Source organism: Prunus persica, chromosome G3, assembly GCF_000346465.2.
Source record: "Prunus persica cultivar Lovell chromosome G3, Prunus_persica_NCBIv2, whole genome shotgun sequence".
In the NCBI taxonomy this organism is placed as follows: Eukaryota; Viridiplantae; Streptophyta; class Magnoliopsida; order Rosales; family Rosaceae; genus Prunus; species Prunus persica.
In genome coordinates, this window is record NC_034011.1 from 15,887,209 (window position 1) to 15,911,845 (window position 24,637).

The window sequence follows — 24,637 nt, forward strand, 5'->3', positions numbered from 1 at the left end:
AAGATTGTGGTTAGTCCTAAGCCCGTTTGAAAAACCGAAGCAACCAAAAACTCGTGCCAAAGTAAATGAATCTATGAAACATTGAGATCCTAACACTAGGGAAGTAGTGCAATGGTCTTCCAAAGAGGGATTAAAAGCAAAACAGTGCATAAAAGGCTATTCCTCTGTTTGGTGTCATCAAAATCAACATAGGAGTTAAGGTAACAAAACCAGAAGACAAAGAAGCCATTTTTGGATACTGAGCACTCAAAACACTACCTAAAAATTGCCCAAAACTACTAGTAGTAAATTATACAAAACCCAAGAGAAAAAAAAACCAATCAAAACTTCAAAGACCGTTGAAAATACCTTTCTTTTTCACCAAGACACTGAGCGCATTGATTACCATAAGGGTTGGTATAGTTAACAGTGAAGCCTTCATTGATCGCTTCCTGAAACATCGACCGATTGGCGATGAGCTGCGCCGCCATGGTTTTGAGAATCGGCACCGTAATTCCAATCTCACACCTGAAAGTGCTCATAATCGGGTCCATCGGGACCGGCCCGATCAAGTAGTAAGAGCCGTTGAAATCCAGATTGTTGCAGTGGAACCAATTCGCGAGCTTCGGGGTAGTGATCGTCGAATTGCAGCCGTAAAAAATGGACACGTCCATGTCGTCGCTCTCGTTGTAGGCGAAGAACTCGGATTTCATAGTTGAGTTGAAGACCTTGTCTGTGCAGGTCGAGGTGCAGCGGTCTGAGCGGGCCAGCTTCAGATTCCGACGAACCGGGTCGAGTTGGAGAACTCGGTAACTCAGCGACGAGATGGTCAGCTCCGGCAAGTCGTTTCACGCAGTTGATATGGAACTCCGGCGGGCCGCAGTAGGCCGGGCGGGACAGCCCGGTGAACGGGTACGAGAGGTTTCGAAGCGGGCCGCAGTCGAAGGCTTGGCAGCAGTTGGAGAGGTTTGCATTCGAGGGAAACGACGTCGTAACCTTGACGGAGTAGAAGAAGAAGAGGAGGAGGAAGAGTGTGGGTGCATTATGGAAGGGGCGGGAAAACGACGGCGTTTGGGTGTGGAGTGGGCGAGGCGGGCAGTGGTTTAGAGAGTTGAGTGATGATTGCAATGAGGTTTTGCTTTGATCATATGGTCGGCGTTTGTTGACTTGGACTGCTGTGGGTGGACAGTGCACACAGCTTTTGATATGTGTTATCTTTTTTACTTTATGAGTTTTTTCTGTTCAAATTGATAGGTATTATTGTAGTAACTCAAGGAATTAAAATGATTATTTGTTTATGTATTTATTTATTGAGTGTTATTTCTATATTGTACGGACACCTTGGGTGTCGCAGTGTCACGCCGACACGGTCATGAGCCACGACAGGGATTTTTTTTGCAATTATAAAAATAAAAACTCTTATCTCAGAGGATGAAGAGATTGAAGATGCTGAATGTGGGAGCATATGTTTTCGTCTCCAATCAGGGCACGCCACGTGGAAAAGAAGATTATCTCTTTAATTAATTAATTAAACCAGTTTATCTGACTAATTAATTAATTGGGATAAATATCTTAATTAATATGATATTATCTTTATTTAAATAGATAATATCATTAATTAAGATATTATCCTAATAAAGAGAAGATAATATCATTTAAATCAGATATTATCTTTTTAAGAGATAATATTATTTAATTCAGATATTATCTTCTTAAGAGATAATATATATTTAATTTAGATATTATCAGGCCCAACTGGATTCCTACGAAACCTTAGCCCCGAGGCTCCTATAAATAGACAACCTCATTCATCATTCAAGGTACATCTAAACCTACTCCTTATACCCGAGAAAAATACCCGAAGCTCTCTCTCCCTCTCCACTCTCCATATTTTCTCCCCACGGCTCCGGCCACCCGGTTTACACCCTACATAAAACTCTGTACCCTTTGCTTAGCTATTGTTTTCCTACAAACACTCGAACTAACTTAGGCATCGGAGGGCCTTTGGCCAACACCCCCGGGTGTGGTCTATTTGCTCCAGTCTTTTTTACAGGAATCGAGGAAGAGAGAGAAGGAAGATCGAAGGTTGAAGGATCCAGAAGCGAATATTCTCCCGTGAGATTATTTGCACAAACACTGAACATAGAAGCCTCTGCTTGAAACTTTCCCGATTGAGAACCAGAGAGATTGAGAAAAAAATAACCATAGAAGGGAGAGAGAGAGAGAGAGAGCTGAACTCACCCACAATCACAGTTTCAACTTCCCCGACAGCATAAAACAAACAAGGCAAACGGGTAAAAAGGAAGATGTGGAGGAGGTGGGTTGCGATGCGAGAGAGAGAGAGAGAGAGAGAGAGAGAGAGAGAGAGAGAACAGAAAAAGAATGGAGAGGTGGGGTTGGGTCTCTTGGTGATGGGACCTTTTTTTGTTTTAGATAATTTTAGGTTTTTTTTTAATGATTAAAAATATTATTATATGTTTTTACTACCATAACCCTTTTTAGAAGGGATGAAAAGTATAAGAAACGGGTGAAAGTGATATATTAATGGCAGTTTCATTTCTTAAAATTCCTCATCAAAATTATTTTTATTGAAAACAAGTGTATTTACAGTATTGAGTGTAAATTATTTTTTTAATATATATAAGTTTATTATTATTTTAATTGTCATGTCCTAGCCGTGTCCATGTCCTAGTTTTTTGAGATTTTCTGTGTCGCCGTGTTGCGTTTTCATGTTCTTGTACTCATGTTCGTGCAACATAGACTAAGGTCATTCCCAATGGTAGGAGCTTTAAAAGAGGTTGATAGAACCCCATTTAGAACTTCGATGGAATCTTTGGGGCTCTAAAGGCATCTCTCCCACAATGGGAGACTCTATATTCGGGAATCCATTTATGATGTAATTTGATTTATGTGATATTTGTTATTTTTGTTAATTTATTATGTTTTAATGTATGTTTATGTTATGTTAGTTTCTTTTTTTAACATTTCAACCCAAAAAAATTAAAATTTGGACAAAGATTTTAAAAAGAGTAAAGAACAAAAACTAGCTATTTATTTCTATAAAAAAATGAAGACTTTCATTTGAAAAGAAAATGAAACGGTAGAAAAAAGGATAGTACAAAAATAATTTTTTTTATGTGCTAGCAGGCCCAGCGCATGTGGTTTGGTAGGAGGGTATGTGGGGGCCACTCGGACTCAAGGGGCTACGTCCACGTCCACAAATTTGAGGACAGCTCCAGCGGATCTTTAGCATTTAGAGTCCAAAATATCTCCCATTAGAGCATTTCCAGCAGTTAGCCTCTTGCCATGGCAAGGAGAGCCCTAGGACAGCTACTATTCACGTGAATATCCTAGCCCCCCAGCAAAATGTGTTCGCAGCAGTTGCCCTTTGCCATGGCAAATACTATTCATTTTTTTGTTTTTTTCACAACTTTGTTTACTTAAACAATTAATTTGGATAATATTTTCACTTAAGATTTTATTTTATTTGTTGTATTTTATTTTATTACTTGTATTGGTTGGTATTTATAGAAAAAAAAAATGTATGAGGATTTGGTGTTAAAAATATTGACTAAGTATGAAAAATGGTTTTTCGGAATAATCATTTTTTCAAGATAATTTTTGGCAACTTTTATTCCTTACACATCAAATAAGAAAACTTGATTTTATGGAATTTTAGTATGAAGTGTATATTGACTTAATGAGCCATTATTTTTAGCCTAAATCGTATTTTGCACTAAAACCGATTTTTTATATTTTGATTTGGTGGGAATTTGATTTTCTAGTATTTTTATTTGAATCCAAATGGGGGGTACTTCCTTATTTACATTGTAAACTTAAGTAAATTGAGTAATATAAAAATAAATGAAAGTAAAAGGACAAAGACAAAGACATTTACTTTTTTTTTTTTTTTTTGAGGTCCTTTCCTATTGAAAGGGGCGATAGCATATTAAACTCACACACACAACACAGATGCTAGGACTCGAACCCAGGACCTTGCCTGAGAGAGTAAATACTCCAAACCACTACACTAGTGGGTTCGACAAAGACATTTACTTAAATGCTGAAAATGAAAATAAGGTATAGAGAAAAAACAATCAGTAATTTTTTGGTATTTTTTTTTAAAACATTTCCATTTTTTTATTGCACAAAAATTGGTTGCCGTTGGATTGCTAGAAAAAATCTGATTGGAGAGCCCAGAGCGCCCCATGTGGACGAGGGCACTGTAGCGGCGTGTTCAAATGCCTTTTTGGCATTAGGCTGCATATATGAGAGTTCTATGGCGATTAAGCCCAAATAATAGAGCCTCCATTGGGGATGGCCTAATAACTAGATTTAGGGTGTATCCAGTTCAAACTTTTAATAACTTTTATAGAATTTAAAGTCTAGAGGTATTCAATTTAGATTTTTAAAGAGTTTATAAAAGTCTAGTAGTATTAAATTGTGACTTTTAAAAGATAGTTAAAAGTATTTAAGGGCCCGTTTGATATTTGATTTTAGTCTAATTTTATAAATTCAAAAATAGATTTTAAGTTCAAAGTCCCAAAAACTCGTTTGGCATGCACATTTTTTAAAACCCAAACCTAAAACAAACTCAAAAACGACGCCTATTATTGAAAAAAAAAAAATTTGTTGTAAAGAAAGTGTAAAGGAAAAGAAGGAAGATTAGTCAAAAGCTTAATGATGGTGTTGGAAGCTTAGTCAAAAGCTTAAGGATGATGTTGGGTAATGAAGCCATCCAATTTTCCTATAAATAGGCTTGCTCATTCACTTGTAAAATACACCAATGGAGAAGAGAAGAGAAGAGAAAGAAGAGAAAGGAAGAGTGAGACGAAACAAAAGAGAATGAGTTCTATCTGAGAGGAAATTCTGTCAGTGTAAACATCACAAGAGCAAATACAATTCTACTCCTAATATTCAGTGGTACTTTTCATACTCTATTATTTTTATTTTTATAACAAAATTTAAGTTTTTTCTTGAAATTTTGTATCGCTTCGGTACTGGTTCGCTTGAGGAGCTCGCTTCTCTGCTGGTTCCCTCGAGCTCGCTCAAGCTTCAAGTTTCCATAGCAGAAGCTTGAAGCTCTCTTGCTACCTCTCTCTCCATCTCTCTCTTCGTCCCTCTCTCCCATCAGTTCAAACCCTAAAAATTTGGGATTCTTCCAATATCAAAGTTAAGTTTGCCTTTTCTATTCCTTTTGTCTTTTGGATTCTGGAATTTTTTTTGGATAAATGGGTTTTGTTTGTTGGTACGTTTCTATTTAAATTTTATAATGAGTTTCTTTTGTGTGGTAGATAGAACCACCTTGCTTTTGGATACCAAGGGCTTTCAAGGTTGAGAGGTACAAAGACAAAGAAATCTTTAGGGTTGAAGCTGAAAGGGGAGACTCTAGTGGATCCAAAGATCTCGGCCAGGTTCATCTTCTTCTTGAATTAAACCAACTCTAAATTTTTTTTTGTCTTGTGTAATTTTAATATGTTATTGTTGACATTCATCGTGATGATGATGGTGAGGGTTGAGGAAGATAATGAATCTACTATTCAGCTGTTTCATTTTCACCAAGCGAACTTTCTTACAATTCAGCTGGAATTTGCTAATTAATATAGATGTGCTGATTTATATATATATATATATATATATATATATAGAGTTCTTCTCTAATGCCGACGTCCACATTTTGTTAAACTACGGTTGTCCACAAATTTGTCAATATATATATATACAACCGTAGTTTAACAAAATACGGACGTACGCATTAGAGCAAAACTGTCTCTCTCTCTCTATATATATGGTTGTGTCAACCATGATTGTGCCAAGTTTTCAATTGTGGGTCTTTTGAACATATTTATATACGTAACTTTCCTAGCTCTAGGAGGGTTGTCTGTTTGGGACAGATGCTCTGCTGTAAGTTGCTTCTAAGAAGAAGGGCACACATTTCACACAACACAAAGGAGAGACAGACATGAGACAGAGGCCGGATTCTGAGTTCTCATCTAGCAACTCACTAACTTCCATAATTTAACAGCAACCCTTAATTTAAGTAGTTTAAAAAATTTGCGATAATTTAACGTGCATACCTGATTCAAAGTTCTTTGAACACGTGGTTGCATGGGCCTTATTTTGGCAAAAGCAAATGAATCTACTATCAGTAGAGTTGCACCCACACTTTCCTCCTGATCCCTCACATCTGCTGCATTGATCATTATCAGTCTTCAATCCCAATTCTAACACATCATTGATATCCTTTTCATTGTTCTCTAGATCCTTTGCAGCTGTGTCAAAAACTGGAACATGAACAACACTCTCACAGTTCATCAAATCAATCACGGTACTTCCCGTGGCATACGAAACACTAATGTTTCTCTTGTATGCAGGGCAATCCTGCGTAATAACAGTCCATGAAGCCGGTGTACTGCATCCGTTAATGAAAGGTCAAGTTTGTGAGACTGGAACTATAATAAAATAGAGAGAAGTTGATGTCGGTGTCAACAAAACTCAGGGAACAGATAGTGCCCCAGTCAACCTGGGTTTGAGGTCAACCTGGGTACCCCGATAATCTGTCAGCAACTGTCACAGTATGAGTACTGGAGTTCATTTCCAGAATTCTGAATTTGATGTTCTTCGTGGTGATCATTGGGATATTACCTTCACATTTGACCTCAAACCCAGGTTGACCTCAGTAACTTTGTCGATTTACTCCCCAAAAGGGGTACGAGACGTTTTTGATATCCCTGCAGTTAATAGCTTGGCTGCAGTTAACATATTGTGGATCATCTGCACATAGACATAGCTGAAGGTTGATTGAAATAAAGCAGGTGATCAATAGGAAAGGAAGCAGAGAGTGAAGAACAAGGGACTGCATCTTTCTTAGACGAAAGTCAGAGTAAACCACAGGCATTATAACAGGAAAGGATGTTCTGATAAAGGAAATGCTCTGTATATTATCAATATTGTAGTGCCAAGTCTTGAACTATAGGCCTTTCAAATGTTCAAGGAATGAAATTGAAGTCTTTCATTCAAATTTTACTATAAAATTAAATCTTCAATTTCGACCATTGAAATCTTAATCAATGAATTCATAAAAAGAAAAAAAGATCATAGAAATGATATAGTCAAGGAAAGAGATGTAGACATCACAATTTCATATTTCTGTATGGTGGTTTAGTCATAAGTAGGCAAGATTTTGCAGTTCTCCTCTTGCAATTTCTGAACTTCTGACACACGGTAACTTTGATGGCCATAATGTTTGTTTTAATTTGGTTTCTAATCAGAGTGAAAGGAGACCAATGCTTCCAAAAGAGGACATAAATTAAAGTTTACACAATTGTCAGGAAATAAAACAGAGCACTTCGTTGAGAAGACAATGTGACATATTAATACAATGTCAACCAGTATGCAGATTGTCTTGCCATACATAGACATTTCGGATAATGAAAACTGTCTCATTTTCACCAAGCCAACTTTCTTATAATTCAGTTGGCATTTCCTAATTACAAGATATCTGCTGATGAAACTAATTGCCCTAGTCAGTTTCAGACGGTTGGGTTGTGGTCATAGAGTCCTCTGCAGCTATTGTAGGAGAAGATAAGAAAGGCTTTGGTGCAATTTGCAAGGAATGAAGGGGTCCTTCCAACATCTCTCCAACTTTGCTCATTGATGGCCGATCAGAAGGAATGGTCTGAATGCACCACAGGCTTATTAAAGTCAGCTTTCTTGCCACTTCTTCTTCCTCCTCAGGTATATCCCCAAATATATGTTCAGCCTTGTGTAAACATAATTTGGGAACATTTCGCTCGTATGAGTCACTCCCGAATCCAAATTCTTTCTTGCTCCAACCATGTCAAGAATCAACATCCCGTAGCTGTACACATCAGATTTGTGAGATACGCCTCCAAAGTTCCGACTAAAAACTTCTGGTGCTATGTATCCTGCAGTTCCTCTCGCACCTAACATCGATACAATACTCTCCTTTGTTTTGCATAATTTGGCAAGGCCAAAATCAGAGATTTTTGGGCAAAAATCTTTGTCCAACAGAATGTTCCGTGGCTTTATGTCAAAATGCAGAATTCTCGTGTTACAACCACGGTGTAAGTATTCTAGTCCTCGAGCAATGCCAACTGCAATTTCAGATAGTGTTTTCCATTCTAAGCGACGATTTTCCATTTCAGATCCGTGCTTATGTATGAAATTATCCAGAGATCCATTAGGCATGAATTCATAAATCAGAGCTCTTTTGTCCCTCTCGTAACAGAATCCAGAAAGAGTGACTATGTTGACATGGGAGGTTCTACCAATGCTAGCAACCTCATTAATAAAGTCTTCTCCATTACCCTTGGACTCGCGTAGGACTTTGACTGCCACGAGAAGGCCATCAGGTAGCCTGCCTTTGTACACGGTTCCGTATCCACCTTTACCTATTTTATCTTTGAAAGAGTCTGTCATTTTCTTGACGTTTGCATAGGTATACCGCTTTGGAGTAAGTGATCCATAGTTCCTTATAAATGCCTCAACATCAAACTCGTCCCCTTTATCTCTCTTGAGGAAGGCCAGTATTCTTTTCCTTGATATGCATATAGTAAAAAGAATGATTATGATGATCGGCGGAACAGCAACTGCAATGCCTGTATGGAAAAATTGTTCAAGTTATGCATTTCAGTGATTTGTGAAAGAAGGCGAAGATCGAAACTTCTGGTATTTTGTCTTTATCATATATACTCACCTATGGCGATTGCTTTCCGTGAACCTGCACAAAAGAAATGTTAAATCATAAGAGTTCTTCGGATCAAAATTTGCAAGACCAAGGTATATCATGTGCTTCTTCAACTGCATCAGTCATTTTCTTTTCTTTTCAGTGGACAAATAGAAAAAGCAGTTGCAACCAATCTAAAGCATGCAAGAGATTGAAGATTAAATCGTGAACACAAAACTGAAAATGAAATGGTTATCAAACCAAATCCAAAGTTTATCACATGTCTCATCTCATCGTCTTAAAGATTGTGGTTTGTCCTAAGCTCGATCGCTCCATTCATTAGAGAGATAGTTATTTTCCGTGCTCTTCTCTCTTCCATAAAAAACTAGTCAGTTTTCTCTCTAAACACTCTTTGTTGGTATGATTTCCAGTTGACGACCGATTTCAATTGTTATGTACGTTCTAGTTCAATTTATATTCTAGTTTGTCCAAATCGAGATATACTTAGTCCGATCTCACAATTCATCGTTTCTCATCAGTCCATTCGGACTCAATCGCTTTTGGGTTTGTAATGTCAATTTAGACATAGTTTCATGAGCAGTAAAGATTACAATTCAGTCCCATCGCTCTTGTACTAATCTATTTGTTTAGTTTTCGAATTGCGTTCACTTTCAAGTTTTTGTTTTCAGTTTTGTTACCCTCTCCCTCTCATTCCCTCTCGCAGTGTCATCCTTACTCCCATTCTCACTCTCATTGTCCCCTATACTAAGATTCTTAGGCATGACAAAGCTATGCCTGCACTTTTGGTTGGCGATCAAAGTAAACTCTCTCTTTCAATGGAAAGGATTAACATAGGACAGAACTAAACTTAGCCACAATATCTAAGATTCTTAGGCATTCCAGTGACCTGTTGTCTAAAAACATAATTAGACATATACCTCGACAGTTAGAGGGATTAAGACCAAAAAGATTATATATATACAGGCGCATGCATACGTGCACAGTTTGAGGGATTAGGTCAAACTCAGCTTTAGTTGTGTTGTACCCAACTGTAGTTGTATTGTACCCGCACTGACCACCGGATCTGTGACATTGCTTACACAAGTTATTACTTGCATCCCATGTCAAACCAAACCCAGAATCAAAAACAGCAACTGGATTGTCCTTGGTCGAATTCATCACCAAATTCGCACCCGCTGATTGCGAAACGAGGGGAGTGACAGTCGAAGGCTTGGGAGCAGTTGGAGAGGTTTGCATTCTAGGGAAACGACTTCGTAACCTCGAAGGAGTAGAAGAAGAAGAGGAGGAAGAGTGGGTGCATTGGGGAAGGGGCGGGAAAACGACGGCGTTTGGATGTGGGGTGGGCGAGGCGGGAAGTGGCTTAGAGAGTTGAGTGATGAAATGCAATGAGGTTTTGGTTTGATCATATGGCCGGCGTTCGTTGACTTGGACTGTTGTGGGTGGACAGTGCACACTGCACACGGCTCTTGAATATTTTGGAGGCTGCTGACCAAATATGTTATCTTTTTTACTTTATGAGTTTTTTCTGTTCAATAATTGATGGGTATTTTAGTAATTCAAGGAATTAAAATGATTATTTATTATTTATTTATTAGATTTAGTAAGACTCCTGGTCAACTTCAAAGGTAGAGTCAAACTGTGTGAACGTCAAACGAGCAATTTTTCAAAAGGGTAGTTGATGAATTAGATTTGGAGGGCGGCTCTGTTTTTTGATGCAGAAATTATTATAGCTTAGTTTTGTCTGAAAATTCCTTCCTATTGTTTTTTAGGACTTTTTTCAATTTGGAAGGAGAATAACATACTAAACTCACACACATTACATGGGTGCTACGACTCAAATCCAGAACGTTTTTTGGAGGAGCAATTACTCTAAAGCACTACATTAGTGAAATTTTTGCTAAACTCACACACATTACATGGGTGCTACGACTCAAATCCAGAACGTTTTTTGGAGGAGCAATTACTCTAAAGCACTACATTAGTGAAATTTTTGCTAAAAATTTCTATTTTTAATACATGAATTATTTACAAAGTATTCACGAAAGCATATTATAATATTGGAATTGTGTAGCTCCACACAAGCTATAGGTGTGGTTTGGTATTAAATATACTGATGCCTTCTGTGAATTTGTACTAGAAGATGCAGCAGGAGCTGCAAAAGAACTCAATCTTGCACAAATCTTGCACCCATCTAAGAAAATTCTATTTGTCTATCAAAACTAATTTCATCATCTTCTGAGACCCCACTCAAAAAAACAATCTTGCTTTGGCCCCTCACTTGTTTCTAGACCAGACTATATACTAAAAGAAAACAGAGGAAACAAGAAGTAGTTAGCCTAAACGCTAGATTTCTATATAACTCTCTAACCTGAGCCAAAGCCCTTTGGCATTGGTTGCTAAGAAGGAGGGTTTGCCATGGTGAAGGGATTGAAAGTAGCATAAAGACCCACATATGACATGTAGGTGTTTGATAAAAAGCCCCAAAGACAAGGAATTAAGACAAAAAAGATTACAAGCGCATGCATACCTGCACAGTTTGAGGGATGAGGTCCATCCTTGCAATAGCAAGTGAACTCAGCTGTAGCTGTATTGTACCCGCACTGACCACCAGATCCGTTACATTGCTTACACAAGTTATTACTTGCATCCCATGTCCTGGAATGAGATCACCGGGGCGTCCCCGGTGCAGTTCAACTTGAATTCCGGGTAGCCACAATAATTGGGCCGGCTTGATCCCCAAAAAGGGTAACCAATATTCGGAAAATTTGCGCATTGAGACGAAGCGCTGCACTTGAGGTATTGCTCATCATCCTCCTCACCCAAAGATCTTGGAATATACAATAGGCATATAGTACTTGTGATCACAAGGAGAAAAGAGATCTTTTGGAAGGGATAGAGATTCATTTTCAGAGAGAGAGAGAGAGAGAGAGAGAGAAGTAATTAGAGTTTGAGAAGGGAAAAGATGAAGCAATTATGTTCATCAAGATCTCACGGTGCACGTTAGAGTCAACGTCGACTTATTGATTGGTGAGTATAATAAGACTTATCTCTTGTTTTGCCGGAAAGTTTTTTATGTTTAATACTCAAGAAACATTTCTTTTTCTTCTTAACATGGAATTACCAGGAAATTGGTCAGGCTTTCAACTGAAGTCAACACGTATAATTGGTCAGGATTTATATTACATGTTTTTCTTTTTTGGATTATGAAAAGATTATACATGTTCTCCATCTTAAAATTGAAAATCAACACTTATATACCGATATGTCTTAAGCTTACACGCAAAGGCTTTGATGTGGTCATAGAGTCTTCTATTTCAGATGGTTGAGATGTGGTCATAGAGTCTTCTGCAGCTATTGTAGGAGAAACCAACAAGGGCTTTGGTGCAATTTGCAAGGAATGAAGGGGTCCTTCCAGCATCTCTACCACTTTGCTCATTGATGGCCGATCAGAAGGATTGATCTGAATGCACCACAGACTTATTAATACCATCTTTCTTGCTATTTGTTTTTCCTCCTCTGTGGTTGCCCCAAAAGCATTCTCATCCTTGTCTAGCTCTAGATCTTTATAAACGTAATGCGGAAACATTTCACTTGTATGAGACACTGCCGAATCCAAATTCTTTCTTGCTCCAACCATTTCAAGAACCAACATCCCATAGCTGTAAACATCACATTTGTGCGATACGCCTCCAAAGTTCCAGCTAAATACTTCTGGTGCGATGTATCCTACAGTTCCCCTTGTCCCCAGCATCGATACGATACTCTCCTTCGTTTTGCACAATTTGGCAAGGCCAAAATCAGCTACTTTTGGGCAAAAATCTTTGTCCAAAAGAATGTTCTGTGGCTTTATGTCAAAATGCACAATTCTGGTGTTACATCCGCGGTGTAAGTATTCTAGTCCTCGGGCAATGCCAACTGCAATTTCAGATAGTTTTTTCCATTCTAAGCGAGAATTTTCCATTTCAGATCCTTGCTTACGTATGAAATTATCCAGAGATCCATTAGGCATGAATTCATAAATCAAAGCTCTTTTGTCCCTCTCATAACAGAATCCACAAAGAGTGACTATGTTGACATGGGAAGTTCTACCAATGCTAGCAACTTCATTAATGAAGTCTTCTCCATTACCCTTGGACTCACTTAGGACTTTAACTGCCACCAGAAGGCCATCAGGTAGCTTTCCTCTGTATACTGTGCCATATCCTCCTTTACCTATTTGATCTTTGAACCAATGAGTCATCTTCTTCACATCGGAGTAACTATACCGCTTTGGGGCCATCCATCTATTATTTGTTATAACTTCCTGGATGTCAATCTCATTCTTCTTATATTTCTTGAAGAAAAGCACTTCTTTTTTTGATGCGTATACCATACAAACAATGAAAACAATGGCGGAAGTTACACCCGATAAAATCCCTATAAATTCAAAAATATTTTCAAGTTATGCATTTCATTATTTGTGAAAGACAAAAGCATCTCAATACCGTAAAGAAATAAAAGCAATAGAATAAAGTGATACTGAAATTAAACCTGGAACAAAATACTTGTTTCTTTATACTTCACTCTTCTTCTTGTATTTTTATTTAGAGATATTTAGTCATATACTCATTCTTAGCACTAATGATATAGATAAACCTTACACCATTAATCTCTATAAACAAACCCAAAAACTGACAGTTGACCCTATTGAATTGAAATTTTGATTATTAAATTACTTGGATGCCCTGTTGAGTTATTTGAGCTTTTTTTTATAATGAGGTTTTAGAGTTGGGCTTGTTTTAAGAAATAGATGACAGTTTTATAATTTATAGGAAGTTAAAAGCCTCTTTGTTATGTTGTAAGTGATCTTTGGATGTATTTTTAAAGTCCATTTCATATAGGTTTTTTTATAATTCGGATTCCTATATTGGGTTAATAGTAAATCTACCCTTAATTTATTATAGTGAGTTAGATGATAGTTAAGCTCCTAGTCATTTAAAGCAGTCATGTAACTTTGAAATGTATTTTGGAGGGCTACCATTTAATAGTTACTGAATCAAGGGCTAGAACGAAACAAAGGAGCCAAGCAGAGTTACCTATCGCTATATTTTCTCCTGCAACAATCACAAGATAGAGAAATCTTAATCAATAAATGAATATATATAATCCATTGATAAAAAAATAATAATAATAATAAAAAACCTTGCCAACAGATATTTTTTAGTTACATGTTAATAATTTCACTAAATCTAGTCACTTGTTGCCAAAGGTTCGCAATTTGAGAACATGGCATTTTTTTCTCTATAAATTTATTAAAATATTCATTAATCAATTTAAAATCAATAAGAATAATCCTGTCGTTTTAATTTGACACTGGGACAAAGAGGAAAGCAAAGTAGGTTCGCAAAACTAAAAGAAGAGAAAGTCAAAACACTACGTAAAAATTTCCAGAAATTTCTAATTTACGACGACTTACTGTTGTTATCTTTCTAAATCATACCCGTAAAATAAAAAAAGAAAATATAAAGTCAACAATTCCTAGTTAGTTGTCATTGATGGTCACTGTTCACACTTCCATTATAATTTAATGGCATGTGTGAAAAATCTCCTCTCTTTATAATTTAAACTATTATTTATATATTAAAAAAAAAAAGAATTATTATTATTTGTACTAAAAAATTATAAAATGAAGAAAAAAATTTAAACTTGAAGTACGTATACTATTGATATTGAATATGGTACCTGACATGACACAAACCCGATCCCCACAAAAGCAAACGGGCTTGCTCGAATGGGAGTCAAACCCACAGCCCCCATTTACTTCAAGACATTTAGCGCATTCATCATCATAAGGGTGGGTATAGTTAACATTAAAGCCTTCCATGATCGCTTCCTGAAACAGCGACCTATTGGCAAAGAGCTTCGCAGCCGCGGTTTTGAGAATCGGCACTGTAGTTTCAATCTTACACTTGACACCGCTCATAATCTGGTCGATCGGGATCGTCCAGATCAAGTAATAAGAGTCTTTGAAAGACAGATTGACGTTGCAGGGAAACCAATTCTCGGGCTTGGGGGTAATAGTAGAGGAATTACAGCCGTAGAAAATGGACACCACCGCGTTGTCGTTCTCATTGTAGGCGAAGAACTCGGATTTGATAGTTGCGTTGGCGAGTTTGTCTGTGCATGTCGAGTTCCAGAGGTCTGAGCGGACTAACCTTAGACTTTTGTGAACTGGGTCGAGTTCGAGAACTCGGTACCTCAGCGACATGATGGTCAGCTCAGGCGAGTCGTCCACGCAGCTGATGTGGAACTCCGGTGGACCACAATGGGCAGGGCGCGCCCCACCAGTGAACGGGAATGAGAGGCCTTGGAGCGGGCCACAGGCGAAAGTCTGGGAGCAGACGGAAGGGGTTTCCTTTGGCTGGATTTCTTTAGCCTGTGTGTCCTTAGACGAAAAGGGTGTCGCGGCGTCCACGGAGTAGAAGAAGAAGAGGAGAAGGAGGAGGGTGAGGATGGGAGAGAGGAGGATTGGGTGCATTTTGGACGGGGGTGGGAGTGTTGTGGGCTTGTTGGTAAATGCCAATAGAGATTAAATACAGGTTTGATGAAGAACGCGTTGATTAACTACAACTTGACTTGTGGTCTTGGACTGTCGTCGGTCGTCTCTGTTCTTTTTATGTGGTTATAAACTTACGAAGTCTTCCCAGTTTTATTTGTGGAGTTTTATTCGTTAAAGCATCCGCGTGGGGCTCTCTAATGGGACAAAAGCTTGCAATTTATATTCATTTAGCAGCATGAAGGTAAATAACAAGTTGTCTGTAGTGAAGAAATTGTTGGAGGAAGAATATAGGAAATATGAATTTAAAGATAATAATACTTTTCAATAAAACTGTAATTATCAAATACAATAATAAATTTACATGAAATTAATGTAAATTAACAAATACAAATAGAAAATACTGACAACTTTAGCGATTGTGGCTTGTAAGAATTGCAATGTCCTAAAGATAGATTTCGCCCCTGCTCTTGTGCCCACAATTTTATAGGCGTCTATCTCCTAAGATTCAACAATTGATAATCATAAATTGAAGTACTTCAATTTATGACTCTGGTGAATGATAAGTGCATTATTTCCTATATTTGTATATCTCTTATATTTAGTTTTTGTAGGGAAAGTTAATTAAAAATAGCATTATTACCTTACTTTCCTTATTTTCAGCTATTATGCGCTCTTGGAAGGGTTTTGACTGAAAATCGACTTTTCGAATGAATTTTAGCACAAGGCCAATGGGAGGAGAAGAAATCTATGACATTGAGGATCATTGTGTCAAAGTTTCATAATTTTCTACCAAGCCAAATGCTCAAGACTAGCAAGTCAACACAACCTAAGTTGAAATCTAGTCAAAATTGCACTACTGTGGAAGGTTGAAGATTTGAAGAAATTTCCGATTTTTTCTAGTGGCGTATGATATATGCTTGGAAAGCTTAGAGATCAAGCTAAAGTTCTCATATTTTTGCAGAATTTTCTAGGAAATGGAAAGACCCAAAAATATGCATGCCAGTTGGCTGATGTGCTTCCAGGACAAAGAATGATTCTTTCCTAGTTTGTTTCCTTAATTGTTTGGGATTTTGTTTTGCTTTAGAAGAGTTTTTCCAGACCTTTTTAGAGTAGGGTTTAGTTTTTAAAACTATATAAGGTCAACCTAAGCTCTCTCTCTATGGACCATCTTGATACCATATACTTTTCCAACATATTTCAATACACCCACAAATATATGAGAGAGAGAGAGAGAGAGAGTCGCGAGTTGTTGCCATGGTGCTTATGAAGGTGTTGCTGTGGAAAATCAGAGATCAAATCCATCTGCCAAATCGGTTTTATGACAACAATTTTTTTATTTATCTTCTCTTTTGTCATGAACTAATTTGCCTTACTAGGACTATGTAGCCTATAACCATGAATACTTAATTTTATAGAAGAGAAAGATCTGATATGAATCTAACTTCATTAGATTAGTCTCTCCTTCGTATCCCTCTATTAGACAATTGTTTATGCATTTATAAATGCTATAAACAATAAAATTAGCCTTGGGAATTGATAATCGGTGTTTGATAAAAAGTGTAATAAAGTAATTAAAAATTCACCCAACATAATCTCACTCTTATTTACAAATAAGAGTTTTTATTGTTTAATTGAGTACGACCCATTCAAGATAAAAATATCTCTTAATTATAATCTCTTTGGAAAGAGAAAACCCTTTGATTCCAATATGAAGACTGAAATAAATAAGGGAATTTACTTGATGTTACAGCTGCATCCAGTGAACCCTAGACTGCCTACATACCCCATTTTGGGGATCAAGCCTTTTGTAGTTCTCACATAATTTGATTGGACTTTCAAGGAATGAATGACCCCTTGAAAGAATTTGTGGTATGAGAAATATTTTATGAAATTTGGATGAATGTGGTTGGACCAGGGATTCAATTTGATTTTGTGGTTGGAAAAGTGTTTGGGGCAAATTTGGTTAAGGACACCAGGGATTCTGTTTGGGCTTGCGGTCGTATCTGGATTGAATTTCCAAATTGCCTACGTATCCTTGGCGGAATCAAACCGGACGTAGTTCAGAAAATTTTGTTGGACTTTCAAAGAATAAATGACCCTTTGAAAGAATTTGTATATTTGAGAGATTTGAATTTGATCTCATTCAAATTTGCAGGGTAGATGACCCATGAGAAAATTTGGAATGGTTTTGTACCATCTTTATTGTTAATGTCCAAAGAAAATTAAAAGGCATTTTAAAGAGCCCATTAATTTACTCACATATGGTTTTTAAGGATTAATCCATGAACCACATAATTTATTTGGACCACCTATAAAATATTTTGGGCTTTTGAGAGTTAATGGGTAATTTGTTTTGTCAACCCATCAATTTGTTTTCAGGTCTTGACATTTCCATTAGTAGGCCCATAAACAAAAAGCCCACATCAGAGAGGCTTTGAGAGCCAGCTGCATTTGAAACCGATATCTATTTGGAGTAGTAGAGATTAATCCAAACTGAGTCACTCCCATCTTTATCTGGAGTAGTTCAAATCAATTCAAACTAGACCAAATTATATATATATATATATATATATCTCTTCAACTACTCATCTGTCACAATCAATACGAAACCTTGAGTCTGAGATGCAAAAACCAAGGCAAGACCTTTCCTTGGCTCATGTTTGTCAAAGCAGACCATGTAGTCCACTAAAAATGAATTGAAAGTCATCCCAGGCGTCATTCACTTTGCTTTGGCAGGTTTCTTTTATTTTTTGTCTTATTCCCCTCTCTTTGCTTTTCGTTTATTTTCTTCTTATTTGTTTTTCGTCACTTTTCTCTTTTAGCTTCTGGGACTTCTTCAACTTTTAGGCTTCCTTGTCTTTGGCTTATTTTGCTTTTGGATTCTTCAACGGTCGCAACACAAGAGGCTTATTGGTGAGCCATTTTTCTTTTGCTTTTAGCTTGCTGATGCTTTGTGCATCCTTTTCTTTCCAATTTGATTGGAATTTCTAAGGCTTTGCATATTTTCCTTTGAAGACTCACATCATTTGAGAGGGCCATCATACTGCCCATTGAGGTGCTGGTTTTGCTTTGTCTTAGTTGCTTCATGTTTTGCCAGCAACAAAGTGAGAACCTTTTGCAATTTGCTGCAGAGGAGTGCTGGCTTAGTAATTTTCGTGACCTGTCTGACTTGGTGAAAGGACCCGCCCCGAGTTTTTCAGAACCCGAGGCGAACCCTTTGGAATTCCCGGCATCATCCCGATGCCAGACCCACTTACTAAAGATCGAGACTTTCTGCCAAAATTTCGGCAGAGTCTCCTCTATAATTTGGACATTTCCCAAAATTTTAACCTGCATAAAAACGTATTTAATATCCACAACTGGCAGCATGCACAAAATAATTTCAGGCAATCCACATAATTCTCAATCAACTACCAAATAATTCAAATACAAATTATGACTAACATTTAGTCTGCGGCTGCACCTAATAACCTTAGGCTGCCTACGTACCCACCTTGAGGGATCAAGCCACACGTAGTTCTTCCATAAAACCCAATTCCCACACTTAGGCGATACCTTGTTTCATTTCTCTATATTTCACATAATCTCCCCATACGCCGGTACAACCAACGCCGCGTATGAGGTCTGTCAACACGCCTGATAACCTACGCCACGTGCGACCATGCCATACTATTATAATATCTCCCCATACGCCGGTACAACCAACGCCACGTATGGGGTCTGTCTCAACGCCGGATAACCTACGCCGCGCGAGACCTGCACATCATATCACATATCTCCCCATACGCCGGTACAACCAACGCCACGTATGGGGTCTGTCGACACGCCGGATAACCTACGCCACGTGCGACCTCAACATAATATCACATATCTCCCCATACGCCGGTACAACCAACGCCGCGTATGGGGTCTGTCGACACGCCGGATAACCTACGCCACGTGCGACCTCAACATAATATCACATATCTCCCCATACGCCGGTACAACCAACGCCGCGTATGGGGTCTGTCGACACGCCGGATAACCTACGCCACGTGCCACCTCAACATAATATCACATATCTCCCCATACGCCGGTACAACCAACACCGCGTATGGGGTCTGTCGACACGCCGGATAACCTACGCCACGTGCGACCTCAACATAATATCACATATCTCCCCATACGCCGGTACAACCAACGCCGCGTATGGGGTCTGTCGACACACCGGATAACCTACGCCACATGCGACCTCAACATAATATCACATATCTCCCCATAAGCCGGTACAACCAACGCCACGTATGGGGCCTGTCTCAACGCCGGATAACCTACGCCACGCGAGACCTGAACATCATATTACAAATCTCCCCATACGCCGGTACAACCAACGCCACGTATGGGGCCTGTCCGCACCCCGGATAACCTATGCCACGTGGGACCTAACTTTCACTTGGTGGTACTTGTAGTAAATCCAACATCCGGGGAGGTGCCTGAGGTAGTGCGTATAGCACTCCAAACTACGCCACGCGAGACCTGAACATCATATTACAAATCTCCCCATACGCCGGTACAACCAACGCCACGTATGGGGCCTGTCCGTACCCCGGATAACCTACGCCACGTGGGACCTAACTTTCACTTGGTGGTACTTGTAGTAAATCCAACATCCGGGGAGGTGCCTGAGGTAGTGCGTATAGCACTCCAAACTGACTTTCTAGACTCTTTTGTACCCTTGTACAAGCATATAAAATTATAATTATATAAATAATTCTAATATTGTGTAACCCTCCACAATAGTCTAGCACCCGATAATCCCCCATAGAAAGGTGAGATTACTCCGGGAGACTCACGATTAACTAAGGGTCAAACTACCCTAACCGTGGTCAAACGGACCTGAGGAGCCTACGACCTCCATTTTCCGATCCGAAGGTCCCTATGGGTTTTACAAGGTATAGGACACTCGTCCTGCAAGTTTGGTTCAGATCGGACGGTCGGATCGCTCACGATCGCACGATCTAACGGTTAATATAAAATATAAACTTTAAAATTATTTATTCGGAACATCCGGGGCTCCGATTCACAACCGTGAAATCCTACATGATCCTAGAAATACCTAGATCAACATATATTAAATTTGGGACCATCCAACGGTCCCAGCCTATCGAACCCGGATAACGCGCAATATGAGAATATCCGTTCGATAGTCAAACGACGTCCGAATTGAGATCCGCAAAATCCTACGCACTCGTGACAACCTAAGGATCTCATCGGAACACAGTGCTACTTTTTCTACAGTGCCCACGCGCCGCCGCACGCGCCGGCAGTGCGTGGGTGCCCAAAGCGATAAGGCTTCGCCGGAAAATCTCAAAACCACGGCTCCAAATTCCTACCCTAGGTATAACACCCTATTTGGAGCCACTTTTGTTCTTGGACCTACCCCAAAAACTGAACGAAAGTGACCGGAATCGCGATCGCAAAACCGACCGAATTTCAATTCGAAAATCGAATTAGCTACGCTAAGAATCGATCCAATCCTACCTAACCATCAGCTAGAGCATGCAGAAGGGATGAATTTCCATACCTTGATCGCCAGAAATGGCGGCCGGAGGAGGGAGATCGGCGGCCGTGAAGATCGGGCGACGTCCGGGCGAAAATCGCCATTTTTCGGCGGCTGGAGCGGCGGCCAATGTCGGGGGAGGGCTGGGTCGTGACGCCGAGGCCGAGCCGGTCCTTTTGGCACCGGCCCCGTCCGCAGCCACGGCCGGTGGCCGGAGATGCAAGGAGAGAGAGAGAAGCCAACGGGAGAGAGAGAGAGGTCGCGGGAGAGAGAGAGGGAGAGAGAGAAACCAGATTTTATAAAAAAAATCCCATTTTGAAATATTTACGATTGTGCCACTGGACTTCTTTTGATCATATCTCTCTCGTTACAACTCCGTTTCGAGCCCACTACATGTCTATGAACTCGTCTCAGTACGACCTATCCAAAAATACTAGTCACTACCCCAAACTCTCTCCGGTTAAAAATATGACCAAAATGCCCTTAAATAATTAAATAATTTAAATAAGGGTTAAATTTGGGGTCGGGGTGTTACACTTGGGATTTTTCTTTGTTGGTTAATTTTGAAGCACAGAAAGTGGGTGTGAATCATTAGCTTTTGTAAGCTTTCTGGCACTCAGTAATTTCTGCATCTCCTTTAATATATTTTCTTCTGTTTATGCCAATGGGTGAGACTAAAACAGAGTTATTGATTTTCTCCATTTGCAGCACGTTTTGCCACCTGTTCTTTCTCCAATCTGCAGATTTGGAATTTTGCTCTGCTGAAGGTGGGTTGAGCATGTAACAAAGCGTCTGAACTGTTGATGTTTTTTTTGTTTTTGGTACTCAAGAACACTCGCAAGGTCTTCTCTGAGTACCACAATGTGCCTATGGACACTCACAAGGTGTTCACAGCATTTGTACAGTTGGGTTCTTGCAGAAGCCCATCTGTAATTCACAACAGAGAGATCCTTGTGAGAGCTCTCTTTGTGTAAGTAGCATAATTATTGCCAATTTGGGAGGATTTGTTCACATTTTTCCCCTGCTGAAGTCTCTGTTAATATGATACATTTCTTGATATCAAACATGGAGGAAGTTCAGGCTTCTGTACAATGGCCTCACATACATATTTTTTACCTGCAAGTCAGTTGTTTATAAAGGATACTTAAATGAATTTGTTTATACCTTCTTAGTGGTATTGTGACAGAGCTTCGTATCTCTTTTGCTTGCTTCTACTCTTTGGATTTCTGCAGCAGTTCTGTGTTTTTTCCTTTCTGTGTATTTCTGCAGCAATTTGGTGCTTTTTCTCCTCTGTCTTCTTTGCCTCCTTTAGTCCCTTTTTATAGACTTAGAGGAACTGACAGAGTGGAGCCAGTTATGGCCTCACGTATTGTGTGGGTGGGAGTAACTTCCCATTACAGTCACCCCCTCAACGTACATGTTCTGATACTGCTTTCAGTACGTTAATATTTTCTTTGTAAAAATATTAATTCATTTGGGCCTAAAACAATTTAGCAACAAGTCCACAAAACCATTTTAGCTATGAGCCCAACTTCTTTAAACTTGGGTCAATATTTAATTTGCTGTCAATGAATTTTTTTATTTCAACAATCGGTAAAGATATATGTTGATATTCTGTAAAGATTGGTATTGATAATCTGTCAGAGATTGAAGTACAAGGGACTACATCCCTTTTCAGACTGAAGTCGGTGTGATCTGTGGGACAAAGAAGAGGTTAAACACAGGCATTACAATTAGGGAAGAGGTCCCGATAAAGGTATTATTCTATGTATATTTGTTTTTCCTCTATCAATGTTGTAATGCCAAGTCTTGAAGCCCTTGATATATTCAACGAATGAGATTGAAGTCTTTCATTCACAGTTCCAATTTATATATATGTGCGTGTGCAGATTGTCTGGCCATAATGAGGTTACTTCAATGAGCATATTGACGCCTAATGAGTGACACGTGACTATATAGTCAGTTGTTAGTTAGTTCAGCTGAAAAGAAAAACTTGGTACTAACTGTGGTTCGTGATACTCTTCGAAGCGAATGAATCACAACGGCCATCTTCGTAATCAGAGACTCTCTATTACTTAAACACCAAAAGTACTGTAGCAGTTGCTGAAAACAGAGAATTCATGAAAACAGTTTTTTCACTCTCAGTTTTCAGACAAGGGGTTCTTAGATATAGGTCCATTCTCATTAAGATACAATAGATAAAGGACATCAATTTTAACTCCTTAATAGCAGTCCACCAAACAATCCAATGGACACGTAAGCAATGCCTTTTGTCCATCCTTTTTAAGATATTTACTTCTAGTGCCATTAAATAGAAAAGGCAAATAAAACCGACACCTCCCAAAGATCTGTTTCTCTTATAATCATGGTCATTTCATCCCAATCTCTGCTGATTGATTTCTTCCTTAATGAAGATTTTCACGACTTCCAAATGAGGATTGAATTACTTGTGTTACAGTTTGGTTTTTTTGTTTTTTTTCTTTAGGTTTGCTATGAAGTATTCAACTTATCTATATATATTCTTTTTGGGTTAGGTTCATGTGTCTATGTGGAGGTAGTTTGAGTGTTGAATCTGGGGTGGAAAATACTTGACTTAGCACATACCTACAGTGAAGGTATGTAAGGAAAAGTTTATTTTTCATGTTTGTTGTTTGTAGGTAAAATTTGATTGTGTTTTTTTTTCTTCCCGTTTATTAGTATTGGTTGTGTTTTTTTTCAAGATTACTTGCTGTTATAGTGAAAAAGATTATGAACCAAACTAAGTCTATAGGACAGGTAGAATGTCCAACTATACCTATACAACAGGTTTGTATCACAAACATTACATGTAGAACAAGTATACATGCCAGACGTTTATGTGTTTGTAGTAAATGTATTTGTCCAGTAATGGTTTATGTAATATATTTGTAGCAATTACATTTGCATTTAAATTTGACAGGTTCTTTTCCACTTGCTTTTGCCATCCTTGATTTTGAAAATGGAGCTAATTAGACATGCTTTCTGCAAACTTTTTCCCAGCCATGAAGATCCTTTAAACAACATAGTTTCACAGAAACATTGCCCGTAGAAGTAAAATGGCGACTACCTTCACCACATGTATCCTTCCCCCACACCTTACCTATATATCAGGTATACATATCACACCTTGTACAATGACAAAAACCAATAGACAATAACAATCATAAATCCAAACAATAAAATTACATGGAAGACAAGTTCTGCAACTGGTGTTAAATTGTGAAATTCTTCCGTAAGATTTAGGACTTCTGACCATCGAACTATCATAATATCTGTAATATTCAACCATAACCGTTCTGCATTGAAGAAGCAAAGAATCTGCAAAGATTGGGTTCAAGGAAGAATGACTGTTTGTAACGACGTGATTTTTGGGATATGTTTGCGATATTTTCCTTTTCTATTCAATGACAACCGCGTTAAATGGCTTCAGATTATTACGTAAATTATGATTACCCAATACAAGGTATAATGGATAACATTGGAACAAGAAATGATTTTGTTTGTTTGTTTTTTTTTTATAAAAAAAGATTACATCAGAAAATATTTAAAAATGAATGTAATCCTATGTGGTACAAAAGTCAAAGGACTTGTATCAAAGTTATTAAATCCGATGATTAAACCCAACTTCTCAATGAAAATTTGAATCTATATCAACTTTTGTATTCAGATAATGATAACAGTCCACTATGGTAAGTGATATCTTTACTTTTAGTATTTATAGGTCTACCCAACATAATTATAACAATATTTTAAAAAACCCTAACAGATTTCTTCCCTTCTATTATTATTTGTGTTTGCGCAGTGCCTTCTTTCTTCTCCCTCTCAATAACAGTCTTCTTCTTCTTCCTCCCTC

The 24,637-nt window shown here is 38.4% G+C and overlaps 2 protein-coding genes and 1 pseudogene across 3 annotated transcripts; all 3 read right to left on the reverse strand.

Moving 5' to 3' along the window:
- On the reverse strand, positions 42–5,110 carry LOC109948087 (annotated as a pseudogene).
- LOC18784310 (LEAF RUST 10 DISEASE-RESISTANCE LOCUS RECEPTOR-LIKE PROTEIN KINASE-like 2.5) lies at positions 7,320–8,587 on the reverse strand. Its single transcript, XM_020560297.1, is given in 2 exon segments — positions 7,320–7,728; positions 7,731–8,587. Coding segments are annotated over 2 exon segments (918 nt in total). The 5' UTR covers positions 8,422–8,587; the 3' UTR covers positions 7,320–7,501.
- LOC18784456 (LEAF RUST 10 DISEASE-RESISTANCE LOCUS RECEPTOR-LIKE PROTEIN KINASE-like 2.1) lies at positions 11,829–15,318 on the reverse strand. Of its 2 annotated transcripts, XM_020560296.1 has the most exons (3): positions 14,411–15,318; positions 13,765–13,782; positions 11,829–13,105 (listed from the first exon to the last, which is right to left on the reverse strand). In XM_020560296.1, the coding sequence occupies exons 1-3, from the start codon at positions 15,204–15,206 to the stop codon at positions 11,940–11,942; spliced, it is 1,980 nt and encodes a 659-aa protein (XP_020415885.1). In that variant the 5' UTR covers positions 15,207–15,318; the 3' UTR covers positions 11,829–11,939. The 2 variants fall into 2 exon arrangements, with proteins under 2 accessions (XP_020415885.1, XP_007214876.1); XM_007214814.2 differs by lacking the exon at positions 13,765–13,782.